The sequence below is a fragment of the Epinephelus lanceolatus genome, chromosome 9 (assembly GCF_041903045.1).
Source record: "Epinephelus lanceolatus isolate andai-2023 chromosome 9, ASM4190304v1, whole genome shotgun sequence".
Classification (NCBI taxonomy): Eukaryota; Metazoa; Chordata; class Actinopteri; order Perciformes; family Serranidae; genus Epinephelus; species Epinephelus lanceolatus.
The window spans coordinates 29517516-29544233 of record NC_135742.1 but is presented as its reverse complement, the minus strand read 5'-3'; the positions used below and the strand labels follow the sequence as shown (position 1 = coordinate 29544233).

General features: G+C 41.7%; 1 protein-coding gene across 4 annotated transcripts in view; it reads left to right on the top strand.

Moving 5' to 3' along the window:
* The first annotated feature begins 526 nt into the window (after positions 1-526).
* trpm3 (transient receptor potential cation channel, subfamily M, member 3) overlaps positions 527-26718 on the top strand; it is a 173743-nt gene continuing 147551 nt past the window's right edge. For 2 of the 4 annotated variants that reach the window (XM_033619379.2, XM_033619374.2), the window contains exon 1: positions 528-804. In XM_033619379.2, coding sequence (XP_033475270.2) covers positions 601-804 — 204 coding nt within the window. In that variant the 5' untranslated portion in view covers positions 528-600. Of the gene's footprint in view, positions 805-26718 lie in introns of all 4 variants that reach the window. The other 2 variants (XM_033619375.2, XM_033619377.2) reach the window with 2 other exon arrangements.

Genomic DNA, 26718 nt, shown 5'->3' with positions numbered 1-26718 from the left:
CTTGTTATTATTTCATCTCTGTCTTGAAGCCCCTTTCTAAATATTGTACCCTCAAACCCCCTCCCTCCCTCCCTCCCTCACTCTCTCTCTCTCTCTCTTTCCCTTGCCTTGTTTCCCGGTTTCTCTCTCTCCCTCTCTCTCTCTCTGTGAGGAGGGAGAACAGCATCAACGGCTGAATCGCAGTAACAGCACATGCAACAGGGTGCAGACAGCACCTTCTGCTTCGCCACCTCTCCTCCCTGACTCTCATCCATCCCAGAGGAAGGCTACAGCGAAGGAAAGAGGAGCACAGGAGTGCAGCCGACCAGGTGAAGATCTTTTGTCCTACTCCTTTTGAACAAAAGATCAGAAGAGGGAAAAAGTGAAAGAAGCAGGCAGAAAGGAGTTTGAAATTTCTCTTGCAATCATTTGAAGTGAGAAAGAAGACTTAGAGAAAGAGGAGAGACAGAGACTGAACGAATCAGGCTTGTTCAGTGGGCAGCAGAGTTGAGAGTGAAGTGAAGATGCCACCTGTGGCATTAGTTTGATTAAAGAGCAGCCTCCTTGACTCAGCGTGAGTCCCTCACTTCCCACATCTTTCTGACCACATTTTTAACACCAATGGCTTCCAAGAAGAAGTGGGCTGAGCGGAGGGAGGTGCGCAGGGAGCGGCCGTTCTCCACCCGGGATGATTCATCTGTTGCGTCCGGGACATCTGGGCCGGGGCGTCCCACCACCAGGGGGCGCTTCTCAGAGTCGTGGAAGAGGCTCAGCTCCAGAGGGGGTTCCACCAAGAGGGGGGTGCTCAACTCCCAGCAGCCACCGGTAAGATGTTCGGAGGATACACAGGCCCTCTCTACATGTTCCCCCAAAGATTAATCAATGACCTGGGTGCTGGGAGGGAAATGGGACAGGAAAGGCTGCTGTCGAGATAGCACCTTGCCTGGGAGGGAGTTAAGCAGCAGTGAGGGATTAGGAAGTTAATGGGTTAGAGGAATTTATATAAGACTAACATGTTGGTTAATTTACCAGTTTAGTAATAGGGATTTAAAACATCAAAATCCTCAGTGGAGTATTAACCCTGCGGTGCCGCTTGCTAACACTTGAGTAATGACGGGCATGTTGCATTAACCCAAAGTCAGATACTTTTGTGCAGTTGTTTTTAGCTTTACACAGTCTTCCATCCCCTGTTACCTTGGAAACCAGGTACTGCAGTCTGAACACAATATTGTATTTATTTTTGGGTTTATTTTATACATATCTGTACACTACATACTATACATTAGTGTGGTCACAGTACTGGAATTTTTAACTTCAATACAGTACCTTAAAAAAAGTCAATACTTGATACTATTCTCGACACCACAGAGAAAAAATGACATTAAGGGCATACAATTTAAATTTTTGTTATTAAAAGAGCGCTAATGACAACAGTCACTTCCAGGTAGACAACTGATAATTGATTTGAATTGCAGATATTTGAAATGGGCAAAATTGTTTATCTCTGTTGTCAATTTAAGTCGTGATTGTAACGATTATAGATATATAGTTAACCAGGGCAGTCCAACATAGCTGACGTTTCTGCTGTGCTTATTTTATGTACTGTGTTGCTTTGCTAGCTTCTTTGATAAACCAAATCTACCTGTCACAGAAGCAAATGTTTAAGCAATGAACTGCTGTGGACGGGGGCTGCAGCAAAATGTATTTTAGCCACCTAAAAAGACCCACTTAAAAAAATCGATATCAGTTTAAGTATATACTATAGTTGGAAACTTTTCTTCACTTTACAGGGTAAGCAATCGAGGCAGTGATAGACCTGCAACTCCTGTGTTCTGCAAAGTAAAATTACAACTTTTGTCAATGAAGTCTGGTAGCGTTGAGATAGTGGCTTTAGTTTCTCGTTAGGAACGGCTATCTGACGATAAGGTAAAGCAGTTCAAACTTCTTTTGGATGGCTAAAGACTAATGAATTGAGCGTTTGCTTTTATCTAATGTATGTGACCTGGGGGTTTTCCATGCAAAGGTTTTGTAAACAAACATTGTGATTCGGTCTCTAACATCATGGTTTGCAGCAGAGAATGGCAGAATCAAAACATATTATATACAGTAAATTTTACTCCATCAACATGTTAGATTCATAACCAATTAGATTATACACTGCTACATGCTCTAAACTTTTGAGGTAATGCTAGGTAATCGATGCTAGTCATCTACTGGAGCACTAAAACACATTATCCACCAAGACTGTGGCGATTATGGTGTCTATGGTCCCTGTAGATAATGAGCAAATTGACCAAATGGACAGTCTGTCAAAAGCCCTCAGCACCCTGTTGGTATCTAATGGAAAAAAACACATCTGTAGCATGCAAAAGGGATTCAACCAATCAAATAACTGGTGTATGAACCAAAGATGAGACGGCCCTGTGGAGAAATGTGTGCCATTAGTAAATTAGTCATCTTTTAAAAGGCAGCTGGCTGTCTTATGACTTTATAATCCAATGCATAATAAACAGTGTTTGAGTGGCTTAGATATTACCTTGTTTACAGAGGCTTGGGGATCAGCTCACCTCTACTGCAGTATTTATAAAAAGGGGTGAGATTTTGAACAATGAAGGCTCAACAATGTTGCTGTCAGAAATGAAAGATTATTGAGGTCCATTTTAGTAAAATAAACACTTTGGCAAATTTTTCTAGTTAAACTATTGTGCATGGTGCAAAATCCTATTTGTAGTACTGTAGGAGAGCCTAAAATACTGGAAGAGAAACATTCCACTTGTCCGCTTATACACCTGAAGACACAGTACAGCTGTTAATATTTATAATGTTTTAAGATTTGCCATCAAAAACCAGTGGGAATTATGAATTGGAAAAAAAACATTGACTATTTTGGAAGCTGGTTGCACACACACACTCAGAGTTTGTCTTCATATCTCTTACTCTCCTATTTTGTTATTTCACTCCATTCCCTTTTTTCTTGTCTCCTGCACCTGCTTCAAGGTGCTGGGGTGCCTGTAGTGCTTCTAAATCAATGCATTCTCCACGACTTTTGGCAGTGTCTGACTGGTGGAAAAAAGAAAAATATGGAGTTTTTTTCCATTTGGATCTGATGGATCCCATCCACCCTATTTTTGAAATCTAGAACTTCACTGATGTTTATGGATCAAGGTCAGAATTACAAAAAAGCTGGCTGCTAGCTGGTGCTCATGGACCATCATACTTGGCCAATCTGTGGGGTGATATTTGGCACTGATATCTGAGCTGGGAGATGTGTGGGAGACAGAGATATGCACGGCAGAGATACGAGATCCACTTCTGGCTTTTCAGTTGTGCCTCAGTAACCAGTGCTGTTTTGTATTGCACACATGTTCTGCTATGAAAATATTAGAGGGAGTGTTTTTCTTTAAGAAATACTATAAGGTTGTGGGCTGTCAAACAGTTTTGTCACTGATGTGAATATGGCTATATAAACATAAAGACGTGGATTTCTAAAAACTGAATTAACATATTTTGTAACAGCTGAACAAGTGTATGTTTGCTCCTGTCTGTCTCTCTCACTGCATATATGTTTTTGTGTATCTATGCTTGATCCTCTGGGATTGGTGTTGCCTGGATATGAACCGCAGAGTGATACCACCACAACACCTCTGCTTGTCTCAACACTTTGGACACTTTGAATCATTAGTTGTAATGGCCAGATGTGTGTGTGTGTGTGTGTGTGTGTGTCACACTGAGTGAGTAAGCAATCCTATGTGTGACTGACGGGATCAGTGTGTCAGAGGGTGAAGGACAGAAATTGAAAGCGAAAGTGTGTCAGAGAATTACTCCACAGGCGCTTTGAGAACCCAATACTCACTGATAGTGCTGAATGAGTGAAGGACGAGGAGAATTAGAGGCAAAGACAGATAGGGAGAGTGAGACAGGAGAGCTTTAAGAGAATTCAACACTGTGGATTTAAGTTTGTATATTATTGTAGAGGTGTGAAGCCATTTGCATTTCATTATCTGTAAGACAAACAAACAACAGAATGACGTAGAGAAGGTTGTATCCTGTAATTCAAAATACTTTTTATAAATCCATGAAAGTAACTTGAATTATTTTTTAATTAGTAATCATAAAAGGCTCAGCACATGGCTAATTAGATCTCTACTCAGGTTCATTTTGGGTGGAGCATTTAATTCTGTGCCAGTCAGGGAAATGTCATTCAGTTGTAGTCTATACACCTGTGTGAAAGGACTCTGAGTATAATGTGGTCATAGCAGGCAAAGAACAGGTGGAACTAATAAAAATAATTATGGCGGAGCTACATGAGTTCTCAGTAAACTCGATTACATCTGTGCCCGTCCAGTTATGACAGGTCTAAATGTCTGCACTGAAAAATGGCTATGGGCGTCAAAGCATAGAATAGAATAGAATAGAATAGAATAAATCTTTATTGTCCACCAGGGTGGAAAATTGTTTTCAGCTTACCAACATACAGGACGTAGCATAACATAACACATAACAGAGCTAAAATATGAACAAAGCCAAAACACAAGATAAAAATTCATATAGATACATTTTTAAAAGATGAATAAATAAAATAAAATAAAATACAGTGCTATAAAAGTACGGTAGAGGAGTTCATGTCATTGTCTGTTGTTTAGTCACTTGGTAGAGTTAAGGATGCTAATAGCGCTGGGGACAAAGGACTTTTTAAAAGCCCCTTTAGCCAGAGGAACTCTGTAGCGCCTCCCAGACCTCAAGAGCTCAAACTGGCTGAAGAGAGGATGGGAGCTATCTGCCAGGATTCTCCTCACTTTCCTCCTTGTCCTCTCAGTGTAGAGATGGGTCAGAGGCTTTTGGGGTTTTCTCACTATTTTGCTCACCATTGACACAATCCTATTTAGTCTATGCTTGCATTTTGAGCTTAGGTGACCAAACCAAACAGAAAGATGATAGGTGAGAACACTCTCAACATGAATGGTGTACACAAGCTCCAGGATCTGAGGACTGACACCAAGGCTGCTCAGTCTTCTAAGAAGACTGAGTCGCTGTGAGCATTTCTTGAACACATAGTCTGTGTTTTCAGAAAAACTCATCTGGCTATCAAGAACTGTGCCCAGATTTCTACAGTTTCAACAAGTTGGCCATGCAGTGAAACTGGTTCAGTTGTCAGATCCTGTTTTGAGCAGAAAGTTACCTCCTTTGTTTTAGCCACATTGATAAAATAAGCATAAGCATGGAACAGTCTCAGCAGATGGCTTTTTTCTTTTTAAGCACTGCAGACTGTGCATCCTTTACTTCAGTTCCAGAGTCAGTATCATTCATCTAATGGCCTTTCAAATTACATACGACAGCTTATTGCCCCAAATTGTCCTTTAAGTCCAGGAGGACTAAGGGCCATGGAGTTGTTGCTAACAGGGGGGGTGGGGGGGAGGTGAATTAAGTGTTATGTAAATTGAGAAATAAAATATATTAACTAATGGACATCAAGTAATTGAAAAAATAGTTAGTTTTAGATTAATCGCTTAAAGAATATTTGATAGATGCAGCCCTACTTCGAACTTTAGTCTGGCTGGTACATTGTGTTCATTGGAGTCTAATGTTTAATTTTCTGTGTTGGATTTATTGTGATGGGCTCAAAGTAAGTACTGTGTGCAGCTGGAGGAGGTGTGGAGATGTGGCAGACAAACTTTTGACTCTTCTCTTCTCTTCTCTTCTCTTCTCTTCTCTTCTCTTCTGTGTGGGAGTCTGTAGCGATCAAGTGTATGATAAAGTATGTGTCTCAGTTTGTGTCATGCTCCTATCTTCATCCTCACATAAATGCCCTGCAGTTCATCTAGCCATCTGTGGATCATGGCGGCCTTCTGTTAGCTAGATAATCAGAAATCCCCTGTCCCCTTTACAGCAGGACAAAAATGTTTTTAGATTTAAACTGTGTGTGTAATTTGTGTTTTGTGAACTTGTGTGTGTTTTATTTTGTGAAGCAGTATGTCATGTGGACTCTCCCTTGGAGAATAGGGCAATGTGAGACAGGATGGTGGTGTCAAAGCCTTGAAGCTCACACCATCACCCTAATGCTTTTGGCTTTAATGAGTCTTATTCTCATGTCACAGTGGGACCACAATAGTCTCGAAAACAGACATTTTGCCCATTGTGATCACCTCTGGCATCAGAGCGTGACTTTCCTCATGGGTTTTCAGTTGCTTTGATCAGGCTCATTGGTCCTCAATATGTGTTTGTCACTATGTGTTGTCTCTCTTTTTAAGAAAAATAAAATAACCAATTAAAACTTACACCAAACGGCATAATCCTCTTCACAGCAACTTGTATACACATGCCATCAATTAATGTAAAGCAGCCATAACATGGCAAAATGTTGATGTGTTATGAAGCCAGAGAAGCTAAAGTAAATGGAGGATGAGGCTGTGCTCCAGTATCACAAGAGAATTTGACACAATATTGGTGTCAATATTGAAAACAATGAAATAATCCTTCTGAACTACTGTGCTGTATCTAATGATGTTGTTCTGGGTGACTAACCAGTGTTCCCCCTGAAATGAATTCATGCATCCATCTAACCACTTAAATGTGCCCACTTGACATGTTGTCTTTGCATCAGTTACTGTATGTCCCGCAGCATGTGTGTTCAAGTGGCTATATTCAGTATTTTTTATGATAACGATGTGAAAATGCGAGTGTGAAAACTATGTGACAATGTGAAAGGGTTCGCATGTTGTGATAAACCCATTATTGCAGGTTTAATGATGGTAGTAGGACACTTTACTGCTCCAGTGCCAGTATGCATCCCTCTTAAACGTTCTCACTATATCATTATGTAATGTAATTAGAGTACAGATATAACCAGCTCTTCATCTGACCTCTGATCTCTCTTCAAGCACAATGCACATATGCATACTTATCTAATAAGCGCAATAAGTACTATTGATTTCTCCCTGTTCACTGCAAGAAAAAGAACAGGTTTGTCTCTTTTTTTTTAATTGAAAATTCAGTTTGTTCTTTTCTAAAACTCCTTCGCCCAAGGGGAACCAAACCGAAAATGTGCGAATGCTTGCATCGAATTGTCATTACAATGAACCCAAGTGTGATATTGCTTCATGAGGCAGGGGTCGGAAACGAGCAAAGAGTTGTGACGGTTCCTATGGAAACGGTGCATGGTTCAGCTATTTGTCTTGTTTTCAAAAGGGATGCTTTTAGAAGAAAGATCAGTGGCTCACACATTTAAATGTGTTTTCTTTGAGTTATAGTAGGGAATCTGGCATTTGTTCTTTTGCTGCTTGGTGGCACAATCAGCCAGCCACCAACTTTTCAACACATTTTACTTCTGAAAAACAAATATAGGTTCAGAGCTTTGTTGGATGCCTGGAAATTATCTCTCCCACCACAAGACTCGAATTAAAGCCATTTGATCCTGGTAGGGAATTATTTTCAAAATCAGAATCACGCCTATGAGTGTGCTCAGACAAGGAGTTTAACTCCAGTTGCTGGTCATTATGCGTACTTACATGCAGTGCTACAAGCAAACCCACTTAAATATGAAAAGCATGTAGCTATTACACAGCTAACTAACTAGCTAGCGTACTTATTGGCAAGGTAGATGGCATTATACTCACCAGAGAGATTCATCTGGCTGCTCATGCACCTCTGTGCATGCGTTTGCCGATTAGTATTTGAATAATGGGTGATCTTCATCATAATTAAACACCACTAATATCAACCTTTTGTCTGCATTTGTCATTGTCCCACTGTTGCCGCCACATCTACCTGCATCAAAACAGTAGTATTCTGCATCTTGCTTGATTTTGTTAGCTACCTGAGCCAAGTGTGATGTTGATGAGAGGTGTGACTCCACACCTTGCGCTAAAACTTAAGACTATTTTAACTTTCATGTGCATTTAAAAACCTTTAAACAAACAAGGGGCAAGACAGGAGTGCACCCCAGAAGCACTGTACCATAGGGAATCAATGGCTTTGCAGGAAGCACATTTCCAAGATCCTCTTACAAGTTGTGATAAAATGCAATGCCAATTGCTCTATACTGGGGCGCACACTGGCTCCCACCAATGGTACCAGCACAATCTGATTTGGGTAGCAATGGTTCAAATAAGATGCAGCATCCTTATTTTCTCTTATTGCGTTTTGCTTATTGACTCTATTATTCTTTCAAGGACTCAATTTTCATTTATTATTCAGTGTTCTCTGTATACCTTTGAGTATAGGCACAAATGCCCAGGATTATAATGCTTACTTTTCTCCTCTGTCTTCTGAATTGCACATTTAAGTAACTGTGACAAAGAACATACATTGCTGACTCCTTACCATATTCACAATTCACTGTAGATCCTGCCTTCAGTTTGCAGTTATTCCCCTCATTATCTCATGAACAATGTCCAGGATTTGAGTGAGAGACTGAAAGAAAAAAAAAGAAAGCTTTGAGTGCTTTCGGAAAACCAGTATCTCCTCTGCATGCTGTTTTTCTCTTAACTGCCAAACCAAATATAAACACCATAAAGTTTCGGCTGCACCTGTGCTTTCATCCATTTTTATTCATGTCTGTTTTACCTGCTCCAAAGTTGAAATTGAAGAGTGGTACTGTACCAACTTTCCCAACTGCCTCATCATGCAGAGTTCTCCAGGTTGTGTCTTTGGCAGCATGCAGAATATGACAGTGTGGTTCCTTTGCAAAGTCAGTATGATTTTAGGATGAAAAATAGGCCCACATTGCTCTCTTTGCTGCCTGTATGCTGTTGAATGGCTCTGTAGGTGAGGTTAGCTCTCTCCCCTGTAGCTCGGCTTTTTCTGTGCTGTGAAGTTACACTTGATGCAAAGTAGTGGGATTCATATTTGTGAATTTTAGAGCTGCTTCACTTGTGAATTTTGCAGCTCAGCCATGATCCTTTGTCTTTTTATTTGTGTATATTTATTTGTACTTTCAGATACTATTTAAATATCAGGGTAAATATAATGTAATGCCAACAGGGGGAGCTGACATTGGGTGAGAGGTACACCCTGGACAGGTCGCCAGACTATCGCAGCTAACATTCACACTCACATTCACACCTACGGGCAATTTAGAGTCACCAATTAACCTATCCCCAACCTGCATGTCTTTGGACTGTGGGAGGAAGCCAGAGTACCCGGAGAAAACCCACACTTAGCTAAACGCACTTTAATCTTCACTGGGCCTGTTCTGCCCTCTGTTTGAGCACATATAATATATAAATAGGTTTTGTGGACTGCAGTGCCCCCTTTTGGCTGCTCAATAGCAGTAGCTATAGAGCAGGGAATTTCCCTCAGAGTTAATGAGCACATGGTTAAGAGCAAATGGTGACCGCTTCTCCTGCTGCAGTTTTGTCTTCAGCATTGTTGCCTTGGACACTATTTGTCCGTGAGTATTGTGGTTTAACATTTAATAGATATGACATGCACAATATGTTTTCTGTACATTTGTTTTGCTGTAAATTCAGCTAAAATGACCTGTAGCCTAATGTTGCTAACTGGCTAACGTGCTTTGCTCTGCTACTCGGTATATTTTATTGCAGATATAGTCATGTCAGTGTGATAAGTATTCAGAATCTGATTTGTGTTTGCATTTTGTATTTTTGTTGCAGTTTTACAGTAACTGGTCTCCATTAAATTATCAAGAAAAGTCACGCCTTGTGGTTATTGGAGAACATGACTGTTCGCTAACTGTCTAGCTCTGTATGAGGACTCATTGCGAGGACAGTATATTAAAAGGATAAGAGCACAGCGGGCACAATTAAACAAGATAATACAGTATGCAGCAACAATGAGTCTACGGTCAGGCAAAAACTATCAGTCAGCTCCTCAGCAACAAGAGGAGAGAGCGGAAACGGAAAAAGAGGCTAATCAAAGTACTGATGTATTTCAAACTGTTGATGCCCGTTCACAGTCTGTACAGTCACGGTCATCAAAGCGGTCAAGCCGAGCCTCCTCAGTTAGTTCTGCAGCGTTAAAAGCTCGGGCTAAGGCAGAGGCTGCCCGCGCTCAGCTTACTTATGCACAAAAAGAGGCTAGCATCATAAAGCAGAAAGCCGACCTTGAAGCAAATCTTCATATTCTACAAAGCCAAAGAGCTGTTGCTGCTGCTACAGCAGAAGCTGCTGCCTATGAAGAAGCAGACGAATCTAACAAGAGTGAACGTAGTCAAGACTTACTAACTGAGTTACTTCTCAGTTCAGCCGAGCGCACATCCGAATATGTCCAACAGCATTCAAAAACATATTCTAGGGAAGTCCCATTCGAGGTTGATCCCCTTGGCTGCCACAAGATGGCACTTCAGCAATGTAAAATGCCCATGAATGAAACAGCTACTCAACATAATGAGAAAAACAAAGATGCTAATGTCAAACAAGAACAACATGAGGAGAAATTAGAAGATAAAACACACTTGTCAGGACCAACAGGACAGTTACTTCACCCTCTAAGGGAGCCTTCATCTGAGTCTCAGGGTGTGAAAGACATAACAAAGTATCTCATTCGTCGGGAAATGTTGAGTGCAGGTTTCCTCAAATTTGATGACCGCCCTGAGAATTATTGGTCATGGAGAGCATCATTTCAAAGCGCTACCAAAGAACTCAACCTTTCAGCCAGAGAAGAATTAGATTTAATGATAAAATGACTTGGTTTAGAGTCTTCAGAGCAGGCGAAGAGAATTCCTTCTGTGCATGTGTTCAACCCAATAGCAGCTCTCCACTTAGTCTGGAAACGACTAGAAGAATGTTATGGATCACCTGAAGTAGTTGAACATACACTGCTGAAAAAGGTTGAAGATTTTCCTAAACTTACCATCAAAGATAATGTTAAATTAAGAGAGTTGGGCGACATTCTTCAGGAGATAGAGTGTGCAAAAGAAGGTGGATATCTGCCAGGCTTGTCTTATTTGGACACAGCACGTGGTGTAAATCCTATTGTGGACAAATTACCGTACAGTCTACAGGAAAAATGGATTGCCATGGGATCCACATACAAGGAGGAATATAGCGTTGCATTTCCCCCTTTTAGTTTTTTCTCTAGCTTTATAAGGCAGCAGGCAAAAGTTAGAAATGACCCCAGTTTTGCCTTTACATCCCCCAGCAACCAGAGCTCAAAAACTGAGAAGTACATGAAAAGTGGCAACAGGGCTTCTGTAAATGTACACAAGACCGATGTTCCACAAGAGTTATTGGCTGTCCAGAGCAACTCTGCTGAGAAGAAAATGGAAAATCCTGAAAAGCAATGTCCCATACATAAAAAGCCACATCCGCTCAAAAAATGTAGGAGCTTCAGAGCTAAACCTGTTGAAGAACGGAAGTTGTTCCTGAAGGAAAACCGCATTTGTTTCAAGTGTTGTGGGTCAACTCAGCATGTCGCAAAAGACTGCAGAGAGTCTATCAAGTGTATGGAGTGTGGTAGTGAAAAACACATTTCAGCGCTACATCCTGGTCCTCCTCCCACTACAAAAGAAACTAGAGAAGCTGAAAAAGATGATGGCGGGGAGGAGAGTGAGAATGCAGTCACATCCAAATGTACAGAGATTAGTGGTAATGCAGACAGTCAGTGGTCATGCTCCAAAATCAGCCCCGTGACAGTGTATCCTACTGGAAAAAGAGAGGAAGCAAGGAAAATGTACGCAGTGATTGATGAGCAGAGTAATAAGTCACTTGCCAAATCTGAGTTTTTTCGTCTCTTCAACATCACAGCCTCATCAGACCCATATACACTGAAAACCTGCTCTGGGGTAACAACAACTATGGGCAGAAGAGCTACAAATTTCATGATTGAATCTCAGGATGGCAGAATACAACTTCCCCTCCCAAACTTAATTGAATGTGACATGATTCCTGATGATCGGAAAGAGATTCCATCCCCTGAGGTGGCACGTCACCATCCACACCTACAGCGAATTGCAGACAAGATTCCACCTGTGGATCCAGATGCTCCCATCCTCTTGCTTTTGGGTCGAGATATTCTACAATTGCACAAGGTGAGGGAGCAAATTAATGGGCCTAAGACTGCTCCCTATGCGCAGCGGCTGGACCTTGGGTGGGTTATTGTCGGGGAAGCCTGCCTGGGAACAACTCATAAGCCAGCAAGTGTTAATGTGTTGAAAACGCATGTGCTCAGTAATGGTCGTACATCCTTCCTCAGCTCATGTCCAAACAGAATCTTGGTGAAGGAGACTCTTAACCACAGGCCATCTCATCTCAGCTGTTCTCCAGCTTTTTGTAGTGAGGAAGAATACCTTAGGGGGAACATAGACAAGCTGGGATCTGCAGTTTTTGAGAAGACTAGGGATGAAGAAAAGCCGGCACTGTCAATGGACGATCAAGCTTTTCTTGACATAATGGAACGAGAAGTTCAAGATGAAGGAAACAGCTGGGTGGCACCATTACCATTTCGCTCCCCCAGACAGCGCCTCCCCAGTAACAGAGACCAAGCAATGAAGCGTCTTTTTTCTCTCAGGAAAACATTGGACAGGAAACTTGACATGAAAAGGCAGTACATTGACTTCATGCAGAAAATGCTTGAAAATGACCATGCAGAGCCTGCTCCTCCACTGGAGAAACATAAAGAACACTGGTACTTGCCATCATTCGGTGTATACCACCCCCAAAAACCTGATCAGCTGAGAGTGGTGTTCGATTCAAGTGCTGAATATGATGGAGTGTCTTTGAACAAAGTGCTTGTTAGTGGCCCTGATTTAAACAACACTCTTTTGGGGGTTCTCCTACGATTTAGAAAAGAGCCAGTAGCATTTACAGCCGATGTACAGCAAATGTTTTATTGTTTTGTGGTACAAGAACACCACAGAGACTACCTTAGATTTCTTTGGTACGAAAACAATGACCTTAGCAAAAATGTGAGGGACTTTAGAATGAAAGTGCACGTGTTTGGAAATAGCCCCTCACCAGCCGTGGCTATCTATTGCATGAGGCGGGCTGCATCTGAGGGTGAGAGAGAACACGGCCTTGATGCCAAGCAGTTTGTAGCAAGACATTTTTATGTCGATGACGGGCTTGCATCTGCACCTACCCATGAAGAAGCTATTGACATCTTTAAAAGAACTCAAAAGATGTTAGCAGAGTCCAACCTGACCTTACATAAGATAGCATCCAACAGTCACAAGGTCATGGAAGCTTTTCCAGCGGATGAAAGAGCCAAGGATTTGAAAGACCTGGACCTCAGAGTGGATGGTCTCCCCCTACAGCGCAGCTTGGGAGTCCTGTGGGGACTGGAAACAGGCAGTTTCACATTCAGAGTGTCCAAAGAGTAAAAGCCATACACTCGGAGAGGTGTTTTAGCCACTGTCAACAGCCTGTATGACCCTTTAGGATTTGTGGCACCTATAACAATGCAAGGAAAAGCCCTACTCCGTGAACTCTCAGAAGAACAAAATGACTGGGATGAACCACTCCCTTCTGAAAAGGAAGAAGAATGGGATAGGTGGAAAGAATCTTTAAAAGATCTTCAACATCTTCAGATAGCAAGGTGCTATGTTCCGCTTTCACAGACCTCCATCCAGAGAAGGGAGCTGTGCATCTTTTCAGATGCATCCACAATGGCAATTGGAGCTGTAGCTTATCTAAGAGCCATTAACAGTGAAGGTCAGTGCTATGTAGGCTTTGTCATGGGCAAATCCAAACTAGCCCCACGGCCTGCTCACACTGTCCCACGGTTGGAGTTATGTGCAGCTGTTTGGGCTGTGGAGCTGTATGACCTGCTAAGAGATGAGATTGACATTGACATGGATGCTGTCCACTTCTTCACTGACAGCAAGATAGTCCTCGGATACATATGCAACAGCACCAGACGGTTTTCCACATATGTTGCCAATAGAGTAACTCGCATCCGAAAATCTACACATCCTGAACAGTGGCATTACATTTCTACAGAGAACAACCCGGCAGATCACGCCACCAGGCCTGTTCACGCATCCCAACTTCAACACACCAACTGGCTTTCGGGACCATCCTTCTTAACACAATCAAACCCAGAGCCATCACAGTCAGACATCTTCTCCCTGGTAGACCCTGAAGCAGATGTAGAGATACGGCCTGATGTCACATCTCTGACAACCAGAACTTCAGAGGCTCAGTTAAGGTCACATCGTTTTGAAAGATTTTCCCAGTGGATGACCCTGTGTCGCACCATAGCATCACTCATTCGTGTTGCTGCATCATTCAAGAAAACCTCAGATCAAAGGAAAGGCAGCGGATGGAAATGTTACAGTGAGCCGAGCACCACAAGTGAGCTCTTCAGGGCAAAAGCTGTGATCATTCTCACTGTGCAGCATGAAATCTTCAAGGAAGACTACAAATGTTTCAATATGAAGCAAGCATTGCCAAAACAAAGTCCACTAACAAAGCTTAACCCCATCATTGATGAAGATGGATTACTCAGGGTCGGAGGCTGCCTGACACCGGCAACATTCACGATGGATGAAAAGCACCCACTTATCATCCCCCAAACCCACCACATTGCTTCTCTCTTGGTGAGATACTACCATGAAAAAGTAGCACACCAGGGCCATCATATCACAGAGGGAGCAATAAGAGCAGCAGGATTGTGGATTGTTGGGAGCAAACGCCTGGTCTCTTCTATTATCTACAAATGTGTTATCTGTCGTAGGCTCAGGGGAACACTACAGATTCAAAAGATGGCAGACTTGCCAGTTGACAAGCTATCACCAGTGCCACCCTTCACCAATGTTGGTCTCGATGTCTTTGGTCCGTGGACAGTGATGACACGTCGCACAAGGGGAGGCAGTGCAGACAGCAAGCGGTGGGCGGTACTTTTCACATGCATGTCAACACGAGCTGTGCACATCGAACTGGTTGAATCAATGTCCACATCCAGTTTCATTAATGCATTGAGGAGATTTTTCGCTATTCGTGGACCTGCAAAACTTCTTCGTTCAGACAGGGGCACTAATTTTATTGGTGCCTGTACAGAGTTGAGCATTGATCACAGTGATGCTACACTGAACAACTACCTTCAGGATAAAGCCTGCACATGGCAATTTAATCCTCCACATTCCTCACATATGGGTGGGTCGTGGGAAAGACTCATCAGTGTTGCAAGGAGGATCCTGGATGCAGTGCTTCTTCAGACTGCACATACTCAGCTCACACATGAAGTACTGAGTACCTTGATGGCAGAGGTGATGGCAATAATGAACGCAAGACCGCTAGTGCCATTGTCTACAGACCCCGACATGCCAGCTGTTCTCACACCATCAATGATTTTGACACAGAAGACAAATGCTTTATCAGCACCTCCTGGCAACTTCGACTCAGCAGACCTCCACACAAAACAGTGGAAACAGGTTCAGTGTCTCGCAGAAACCTTTTGGAAGAGATGGAAGGGGGAATACCTTGCCACTCTTCAGAGTCGAAGAAAATGGACAGAGGATAAGCCCAACATCAAAGTTGGAGATGTTGTTTTGCTCAAGGATAACCAGGCTCACAGGAATGACTGGCCTGTGGGACTTGTTGTGAAAACGTTCCTCAGCAAGGACAACAAGGTTCGCAAAGCAGAAGTAAAGACAGCAAAAGAAGGGACTGTGAAAGTATTTCTGAGACCAATCTCAGATATGGTCGTCCTTTTATCTGAGGGACAGTAGAAAATGGACTGTCTTACATGTTTATGTTTGTATCTCATTTATTATATTGTAGTGGTACAATTGTATTGTACCAGGCGGGGAGTGTTCTGGCTAAGTGTGATAAGTATTCAGAATCTGATTTGTGTTTACATTTTGTATTTTTGTTGCAGTTTTACAGTAACTGGTCTCCATTAAATTATCAAGAAAAGTCACGCCTTGTGGTTATTGGAGAACATGACTGTTCGCTAACTGTCTAGCTCTGTATGAGGACTCATTGCGAGGACAGTATAGGGCCCGCTAGCAGTGTTTTTCATTTCTTTGTGGCAAAATACACTGTAAATCCCATCCCACGATGCATCCATTTTTTAACACTCTTCAAATCTGCTGTGTGTAGAATGTGAAAACTTCTGGCATTGATGACTCCTAGTGGTAGTATCAAAGACGACACATGTATATTGCTATCTAACTTGATACGTTGACCTGTCTGTTGGCTCTCGCAAAACACAATGCACATGATTGGACAGTACGTAGCAAGGTGAAAGCTCAGTCCGTCAGACAACTGCATCTTTAAAATGAAAAAACTCTACTTATCAAAATATAAGAAATATGATGTGTAGTGTGATAAATAATCTGCATAAACACTGTGTTAAAGAGTTCAAGGCTGCTACAGAAGAACAGTAACGGAAGTGAAATATGATCTGGGAAGTTCCAGTTTTAGTGTCCATTAAGTTTGAAGGCCTATCAGATCCAGTGCTCTCAATGAAATGAATGAGGACTATGTTTTTCAGGCAGTGTTAATGTCTGTCTGCACAAAACATTGCTATTGAAATATTTATTAACTTCACTGCACAGTAATCAGGGTGTCAGAGAGACTACTTATCTGTAGACAAATCGGTTGTTCACTGAGGTGTAGGAGTCAGTTTGTACTTAGTAAATATTGATTTATCCTTTCCTGTGAGGAGATACATGTCCCTGAACCATAATCACTTATAGTCAGATAGTATGAATTTATGCCTCCGTATTCAGAGAGAGTCTGACTTTGTTACTAAGCCAGAGAAGTGTGCGTTGAGTTTTGCATTGCATTGAGTGTAGGCTATACTTTTTACAGTTGCATGTAGTTTGACCTGCTGGAGGGCTGCAGAGCCATGCGCAGAGAAATAAAAGAAAGACTAGCCATGTAAAGACCGAGTTGAGCCGTGAAATGAAGCATGGATTAGCATGGCTTCCACAGTCACTGAGGCAGCTTCAGCTGATTATAATGGACGCGCTCTGCTGCAGGAATGCTGTGGCTGAAGTGTCGCGCCGTGTCTGTGTCCTATGTGTTTTGGCTGTGAGCGCTGTGGTTCTCTCCAAAGTGTGTGTGTGTGTATGTGTCTAAGACAGAGAGAGGTGTAAGGTAGAGTATTGCGTGAAATGGTTCTGTAGGCCTAAGTATTGAAATGCAAACATGATTTCGTTTTGTCCAGAGAAAAGATGACAAGAACACTGCTGTTGCAGGTAGTCGTACTAAAACTCTCCCCACTGTGCTAAACACATATTCAAATCTTCAGTCTGCTACAACCGACCGCACACAAACGTGAAGCTCAAGGAAATGGCCTACACCCCACCAAAGTTGATCCCTCCTTGGCCGTGGAGGTGGGCTGTGGCGAGTCACTCTCTGTCTTTCAGGCAAATCTTTGGGAAAATACTGGTCACAGGCAACAGAAGACACCAGGTAAAGAAAAAAAAAAACATTTGCAAGCTATCTAGTCTTAGACTGTACTCACCAGCAATTACCCTGACATTCACACACTGACATTCACACACAGGCACACATCTCAGCCCTGCCTTTCTTTTACAATAAATACGAGAAAATTATTCAAGAAAATATTAAAATATTAGTTATTGAACCTTATTTTGGTGGAACCTATAGCAGCAACAGCACTAAAATAGTCCCAAAAATGCAGGATTTATCTAAATGGGCTGATTTTTTTCCAGCCCATACTCCTAGAATCAGCTTCCAATCATTGTTGTCACATCGTGGGTGACAGGTGTCGTGACAAGCCCCCTGGATTTACTGCCCAGCTGGACTAAATTAATTCAGCCCAGGCCACTGACTTTTGGCCAATGACAGTGCGTGGAAGTACAGTGAGGGCCTGCCAGCTGTTGCTGTAGTGGAGAGTGAGCGTGGAGTCTTGCGAATTGCGTTAGCATCATGCTGAACAAGGTGGATTATTTTAAATACTGTCTATCGAGCGGGACCTCATCCAGGTAGGCCCAAGCCCTAACCTCTTATTAAAGGAGCATTACTCCTTTCCTTTCTTTACCTTTACTGTCTGTGTGTACAACAGAAAATAGTCAGTGTGTGTGTGTGTGTGTGTGTGTGTGTGTGTGTGCGAGCGAGCGAGCAAGCCAGCGAGAGAGAGAGAGAGAGAGAGAGAGAGAGAGAGCGAGCTTTTGGCATCAGAACATTTTTGTAGTTAGCCTAATTCTCTAGTTTTGTTGGAGGTCATTATTGCTGTAACCTGGTACTGTATCTCGGTGTGATGTTACTGTTACCGCAGCTGAACTATTGATCAGTATAGACCATAGGCCTAATGCATTAGCCCTCCCACCCAGTTTCACCAGGAGCCGCTACTGATTACAAGTAGTGTAACAAATTACTGTTGGCAGGGAGCAATAAGTAAAGTAATGTTATTACTTTTGAAAAGACTTACGAGTAATGAGTAATATAGTACATTTTTATAGTAATGAGGCCAACACTGTCCATCAGCCCAACCCTAATATAGAGTGTATTCAAGCTTGGGCAAATGACAAACAATGACTGACACATCTCGCCAGTTTTCACAGGTTAATGTAAATTTCAGTAGAAACTTAATAACAAGCCAAAGCCAAAGCTTGTCTGTTGTAATGTTTGTGTATCTGTGCTTATTTGTGAGTAAGAACTTTTACTCTGTAACACTGCTGTTTAGTTTGGAGAGGACTACGTTTTTCTGGCTCTTTAGCCCCTCTGCATTTGCTCCCTGTGGCTTAAAAAATTATATAAATTAACATTCATCATTGTTGTAAGCCTAAAGTGATTCTGACCTTCTCCAGCTGTGAAAATGTGTAGCCTATACACCGAATAAAAAGTGTTTTGTCAACATCTCGTTAACTAAAATGTGGTCCGTATGTCTGCGGCCTGGCACCTTTACATCTAAATTTTGCCAAACCTCAAAAAAAAAAATTTGAGAATTAATTGGGGCTGCCCCTTGAAAGTTACAATTGTCAGTTGCAGATGCTTCAGTTGACTAAGATTGCATCAAGTAGTATTTTGTTTTTTTGCTAGTCAGTGTGCTGTGCAGTGTACTTCTGGGGACTTTTTGGTCTCCAGATTTTGCTACAGGTGAGTGCTCTCACACTTGATGCTACTTTTTGGTACAGATGCAGTGGCACAGAATTGAAGAAACTTTCCACTGTATGGCTCCAAGATAACATTATCTTCTCTCTTCTGCTTGGAAGTAGTGAATTTACAGCTCAGAAATACTGAATACGACAGTCTCTGGCTTTTGTTTTATATCTAGTTGTTGCATATTTCTGATTCATTGTTAGCACCGTTAGCTTGTTTACTATGTGACATGCTGCTATCAAACTGAATGTCCTGCTGAGCCTTGTCAAACTTTTAAACCCAAGTCGAACTGTCAAATCTTCGTATTAAACAGCCCAATCTGAATTAACCGACATAATTCTGAGTTGAGTACAGCAGAATTTGTTTGCTTTCACCACCAACACTGCAAGTAAAAAAACCCCAAATAATTATAAATAGCCCACTGCAGAGTACTCACCTTGTTGTAGAACATATATAATGAATAATGGCCACTTAATCATGTTTGAAAGCTCATTTAGACTTAACAGGTGGTGTTACCTTCATCATAAGGCCCAAATATGTTTTGCAGTTTCAGACATTTTATTTTTCTCTTTAATAAATGGCTCTTTTGAAGCTGCCGCCCCTGCTCTTGTGGATCGTTGTGACAGTTTCAGGAATAAGAACTTCCTGGTTACACTTTCATTCATATCCTATCAATGAATTAAGATAATCAACTGCATTATTTTGAACCAGAATGTGGCTCATGAAAAATGAGGTTCATCAAAGTCAGAACACTACGACTGTTATTTCATTTTCAGATACATATTTACCATCAACACTGCAAATCTTCTGCTCCTATAGTGTCGGATCAGACTGTGGATCAACAGTCCACATTTACTTATTTTTAAATACACATATTTATAAATACACATTCAAATGCAATATTTGTGCATATGGTGTCCTTTATAGTGATACTCAGCAGCGTGGGTGGATAGCACTCATGGTACATTGTAAATCATTAACCTGTCGTAATACACCTCATTCTAATTAAAGACAAATTAAGTAGCAAAGGAAAAGGAAGCAGACAGATGAGAGAGCCATCTGGAGAAAGGTTAAGTAGTGTGTGTGGAGGGGGTCGGGGTGTGTGTGTGTGTGTGTGTGTGTGTGTGTGTGTGTGTGTGTGTGTGTAGACGAACAGAGACAGATGTGTGGAAATGTGAACACATCCATCCCCACAGTGCCCTGTAACCATAGCACCAAATATAACTGTGAGTTAAAGCAGCAAAACAAAAAGCAGAGCTGCTAAAAAGTTGTTGTTTTTTTTAATTATTTGAGTGTAATAGTATCAGCAGTCGTAATTGGTCCCCCTCAGTAACTGTCATGCCACTCCTGAGACTTTCATTTCACTTTCGGTGGGGCTGAGTCATGACAAACCTGAGACCAGGCTGCTGGCATGCCAACACAGCTAAGTCCTCAACATTTTAATCTGCTTAACAAACGTTTCAGTGGCAGGCCGGTAGTACAAATAAGCTGGTTATTTGATGGCGGTGATGGTGTACGGGAGTGTGTGTTGAGGGTGTTGACTGACACCCGTAGCAACAGTAGCTTGGAAACAGCCCGAGGTATCATGTAGAGTTTGCTTAAGCAGTGAACGCGGTGGGAGGTGTTAGATGGTGGGAGAACGTGCTGAGGAGACGAAGCATCTTTTGGGAGGATGAAAGGACTTATTTGTATATGACTGTGTTTGTGTGTGTGTGTGTGTGTGAGACACAGAGGAGCGCGAGTGCGTGATACAGATGGAGCTTAAAGTGTGAGAGGATTGAGTAGGCTGGGTAACTTTGAGAACGGTGTTTCAAATGAACATTTTATCTATCTCTCTTTCTCTCTATCTCCCGCACACAAACACAGCGGGGTGTGGCATGACCCTTTTTTGTTAAAGCCTAACTATGGAGATCTTTTCCCTAGATACCATTCAGAGAAATGATGTGGATGGTGAACTTTTCAGGGGGATAGAAAGGGCAGAATAAACTCTGGCCATGAAAAGGAAAAGGCAGGGATAGGAAAGCAAGAGGACAAGGTCTGATAAGGTCGCATGGCAAACTTTTGTTGCTGTGGCAATGACACCCCCCCCCCCCCCCACTCACCTTGCTGAGGTAATGACTGCAGTTGACCTAACAGACATTATCTGTGTGTGTGTGGCATAATTATGTGATGTGGAAACATGGGCTGCCTGACGGAAGGCGTATCCTGACCTTAACAACACTCATCACCGTCGCTGCAGTTTGATTCCAGCTGACTCGCTGATGCTACAGCCCGCTAAGTTCTACTGAACTATTAGTGAGTTTGCCTGCACTGTCTGCCTAAATGCCTAAAAATAGATAAAAGAAGCTGACAGATTTTTGTAGATGAAAAACCACATCCTACACCACCAAGAGCTCCTCATTTTTTTTTCTTGTAGTTTTGAAAATGCCAGACAAGAACACATGCATCGGTGTCAGAAAATATGGCTTTTATTTATCTCCTCCTCTTCCTCTCTGTTTGATTTTACCAACCTGCACATCCGTCCCCCCCCCCCCCGTCTACGTGAAATTTAAGAGAGGGAGAGGTATTACGAAGGCTTTATAATCCTGTCTCTCTGCAAGGCTTTTGGATCATTTGTTGAAGTGAAGTGTAAGAGAACACTGTGAGAGGCTAATGAATTAAATTGAGGAACTCTTTTTCATTGAATCACTCTGATTGAAGTGTGCTATTGTCCTTAAATTGCTTTGTCCACACTGTGCTCCTTGCCTTCCAGGCCAGCACACTAACTCTGAGTGGCAGTCGAAGTGAAGTCACTCGTTCGCACACATTTTCATGCCAAAGCGAAAGAAACAATGAAATCCGCTCTACCTGGACTGCAGGATTAAAAACTAGTGTGGGTTTCTTATCTTCACCACAGCTCCTTGGATGACACACACACACACACACACACACACACACACACACACGTAGTATGCACACATATTGCACACACACAGAGAAACATTTAGAGGAAAGCAAATTATAAATGACCTGAAGGTGTATAGTATTCTCAGATATCGAGTTGTGTTCCCTATCACCAGTATAGTGTGGAGTAAACAAATAATTATACACACAGGGCTTGTTGACTTGCTAAAGCAATACATAGCCTCTTACAAAAGAATATGATTTGAGTTGCTCCCCTTATGGATTTGTCAGATTACTGGCATGGGTCCTGATCAAAGCTTTTTTAAAACCCTCCTCTAAGCAGCATTGCTCTGAATTCCTTCTGCTAATTTATCCTCACTCAGACAGAGGAGAAGAGGAGCGGAGATGGAGAGAGAGGCGCAGACAGGAACGATTCAGAGATGCTCGGTCATGCCTCAGCCAAAACGGCTTCCATTAGACAGTTCAGATTAGATTACAGCTGTTATGTATGCAGAAATGATATGTTTTAATCTTTCATTTCCTTCATTCCTGCAGCTGTTTTTTTCTCTCGTAGATTTTGGTGTTAGGCGTTGATGTCATGAACAAGTGTTGACAATGAGATCTCTTCTGGCACACATAGAGCCTGTTTATACCTGGTATTGATGTGTTTTGATGTGTTTTGATGATCCGAACAAAAATGGACAGCCGAGAGGGGTTACTACAGCACAACTGATACAAAAACCATCTCAGAAAGTATGTTTTTTTGTTACAGGTATTACACAATTACTATTATTATCAGTTAGAATAACCTCTAAAGGAAGGAAAACAATTTTTTGTAGTTTTGGTTCAGCAAATGCTTTCTATTAATTGAAATTTGAAACCACAAATGGGGGAAGGAAAAAAATCAAAATATTTATCTTTCACTAATTTTTACTGATACTATTACTACTGTTATTTTGAAATACTACATCACGCCACAACAACTCTAACATAGAGAGGCATTTTTTTCCGACGTCACCTGAACGGGAAACACACTGTATTGTTACCATGTCTCAATGACAAAAGCTGTCTGGTGCCCACTCAATTACCTCTACACTACTGAGAGGAATGTTTATCGTAAGCTGCCAGTGGACACAACGACCAGGTCACAGAGGTTGCATTGATTTACATTGTGAAGTGTTCAAGCTCTATTCAGTAAAATTTAGTATCAGGCGAAGGTAAGTTACAACATTCTCATGATGTAATCTTGTAAAATGTAGCTTTTAGTGAGACACTTGAAAAAAATACAGCTGTTTGAAGGAGAAATTTGATGTTTTTTACAGCACTATAAAAAGATATTCGAGAGAGAATTATGATGTATCAATTATAGTTATGTTAAAGATTATTTCATAAATGTGTATTGTTGAATTTGTGCTCATTCAAAGGTAGTGTAATGAAGGACTGGATGACTTTAAAACTGTTCATTTCTTTAGTGTAGATTTCTGTGTGGCACAAAAGAAGAATAAATAACACCAAGAAACACACAAACACCAATATAAAAACATTGCTATCAACCATTGGTGAAATAGTTATTTTAGACATTGGTATCAGTATCAACAGAGTTAGTAAAATTAGTAGAATTTCGAAATTGGTGCATCCCAAGTGCATTTGTGTAATGTATTATTATTTTACAATGTCATATATTATTTTATTGTTTATTCTTCCGAACTGGTTAATTTGTAATTCTTTTTTAAAATTGGTGGTCTGATAGGCAGTCGAAGTGAGATTCTCTGTCTGGTTGCATATTTTCTTTCAATACCATAGATTAGCAAATGTTCACAGTATGATAACTGTCGATTTTCATACCACCTTAAAGGCTGCAACCCTAGCTGGTACACAGCATTGTTCACACCTGTGTCTATTGTGCGTCTCCAGCTGACCACTTGCATTCAGATTTCATTACTGCCACCACCACTTACGCCACAAAGTCAGAGGGCCTCGTGCACACTTATTACGTTCACACTCTTGCTAGCTGCTTGCTAGCATGTTCGCTAGTCATGTTAGTGGTTGTACAGCTGGAGATATCGCTGTCAGCAGAATTCAACACGTCTTCTTCCTTAAGGCAAAATGATGGGCGGTCATGCAACTTTTTGTCCAACTTGAAAAAAAGGGCAAGTTACAGAGCGTTAGCACACTGTCACCAAAACAACCACCAAGTCCTGCATTAACGATGCAAAAAAGGTCAACATTTCAGTCTCAAAGACCTTTTTGTGTCTTGGGAAAGGTCACTGAGACAACAACATCAACCTTTTTTTTTAAATTGGTTTGAGTGATAGAATCACACTACATCTTGGTGGTGTCTTGTGACCGGATCACCTAGGATGCATATTAATACCTGGTGTAAACAGGCTATTATTTTATTTATTTATTTATTTTTTAACCTGAGCTTTAGTGTGTTCTGTTTTTGCTTATACATTATAGTACTGAACAGCACTACTCAGGGTTTCCCCTAGGAATTGTTTTGACATCAGCAGAGGCACTCTCTATTTTAGATGAGGTGGCTTGCCTCTGACGTAGTATGCTGTGGGAAGCCCTGGTATATTTAGTATGCAGAAAATATCAATATGTCATGAGCAGAGAGCAGGCAGCAGTCTGTGTTTACACCTGGCGCTCCTAAAACCTGTTGCCAAACGTAGAAAGAGGAAACCCTATAGAAGGGAGCTCTGTCTTTTTTATGTAAATAGAGATATTCTTATTTATGTAAATTAAGGCATCTTTGAAAAGGGATCTGTTGATCTAAAACCCATGTTGCACCCTGTCTTTGAACTGTGGCTTTGAAGCTCTTCTGTGTGACGCCATGAGCTCTGGGCTTCAAGGCGAAGCGTATCCTCCTATGTGTTTCCTGGTGTAGCAGTGTGGCAATAATGATTTGCCATAAAAGCCATTACCAGGGGCCCCGGGGCCACTGGGCTATGGGTCGAGCTTTATTACACCGACCCGCAAGACGGTAATTACACTTTGTCTACGTTGCTACAGCAACATGGAGGTTCTCAACGGCTAATGCAGAATTTATATCAGGGGAGTTTGGCATTTTGTTGTCATACACACTACTGCAGGCAAGCATTCTGTGTGTGTGTGTGTGTGTGTGTGTGCATCAGTTTTTGCAGCTGTGTATTTGTGTGCTTGTGTGACGCCTTCACAGTGGGAGCTCATTTCAAAGTAGCGGGGACAAAATGGAGGAGATTGACCCATTAGTTATACCATCCACTATTTCACCTCACTGGTTCCATCCACTCAGCTGAGCACTGTGGCTTGGTTTTTAGGACAACCTGGAAACACTCCTAAACACACGCTATGTCAAACACTCAGTAACAGGGAGCTTTCAGATACAAGTAGCCTGAAAACTAGACTGATCCTAACTTTGGCTTCTTGGCCAGAGGGAAATTATCTCATCAAAATCGCAGGATCCTTATGGCTTGTGCTTGTCTTACATAAGCTCATATGAGCATGTTCAGAAATGAAGTGGGCCTTTTTTCTTAAGGTAGAAATGTGATGAATAAAATTACAATATTCTTCACCCAAGCCCCTGAAAATCTTTCAGGCTGCGAAAGCTTCGCTTAAAGTTTCTCAGGTTGATCCTGGATTGAATTAATGAATCAAAAGTCTGGTAAAGCCACACAGAGTGTTGAAGAATGAGGCTTTAGGTTTTAAGACGGCAGTCTACTCTGCAGTATTGGGGGGAAATGAGTGACTGTTCATTATAGTGGCTTCTGACACTGAGCCATGTCTGCATTGCTCTGTTGACTCAGAAGATTAGATCGGCAAGCACCAAAGCTAATCTGGCATTTATAGATTTCTGTGTGTGTCTGTGTGTGTGTGCATGCGTGTGTGTGTTTGCTCTATTTCTACATTGAGCACTGGACTGACAAAGACCTGGGGGCTTCAGGTATTACCAGATGGGCACTGCCCTGGTCTCCTGTTGAGAGATAGAGAAAGCGGGAGGTGCAAAAATTTAGAGGATCAGCTGATGTCCCGTATAAACTGTAATGATCTAGTGCAGAACTGGGACTCAGTTGCGAAAGAAACACAAGAAGAAAGAAGAAGAAGAAGAAACACAAAACACCAAGAGCAGTTTATCAAATCCAAATCTTAACTAAGGAGGTCAGGGGTCAAACACGTGAAGGCAGTCAACAAAGGCAGAAAAGTCCATTCAGGGAAGTCACACAAAAAGCAAAGTCCATAAATCCAAGTAGAGTCAAAAACCAAGAAATCAAAAGTCTGGAAAGCATGAACACAGTAGGACGACAATCAGTACGTTTACGTGGACAGTTTAATTCCACTTTCATTCGGAATGAAAGGCCATTCCGATTAAAAGTGGTCATGTAAACGGTCATTCTGAATGAAAGAATTTTGTGTGCATGTAAACGCTCATTCATCTTTGATGAGAAGCCATCATGTAACCGTACCTACTGACAATCTGGCAAGTGAATGGGGGAAACACTGGGCTTTCATTCCATAAGGGTTGTTTACTAACTACACACAGGTGAAACACATGAGGTAATTAACAAAGGCGGGAAAACTCAGGAAGTAAAAGAAACACTAAACAATAAAATTTAAATTTCAAAATAAAACAGGAAGTGGACACAAATACATAAACTTGACAGATTATCAGTAAACAGTGCCACAAAACTGAGTGCTTGAGTCGGTCAGTTTTATGGCATGACGTGTAAAAAAAGCATCTGTAGTGTGTGTGTGTGTGTGTGAAACTCCGACACTGACAGGAGATGAGCAACAGAGCAGTACACTGGCCAAACCAAAAATCTGCCCTCATTTGACACTTGGCAGGTGTTAATTTCATACCCTGGATATGTTAGTGGGTTAACCTAGATCAAATGAAGACTGCAGA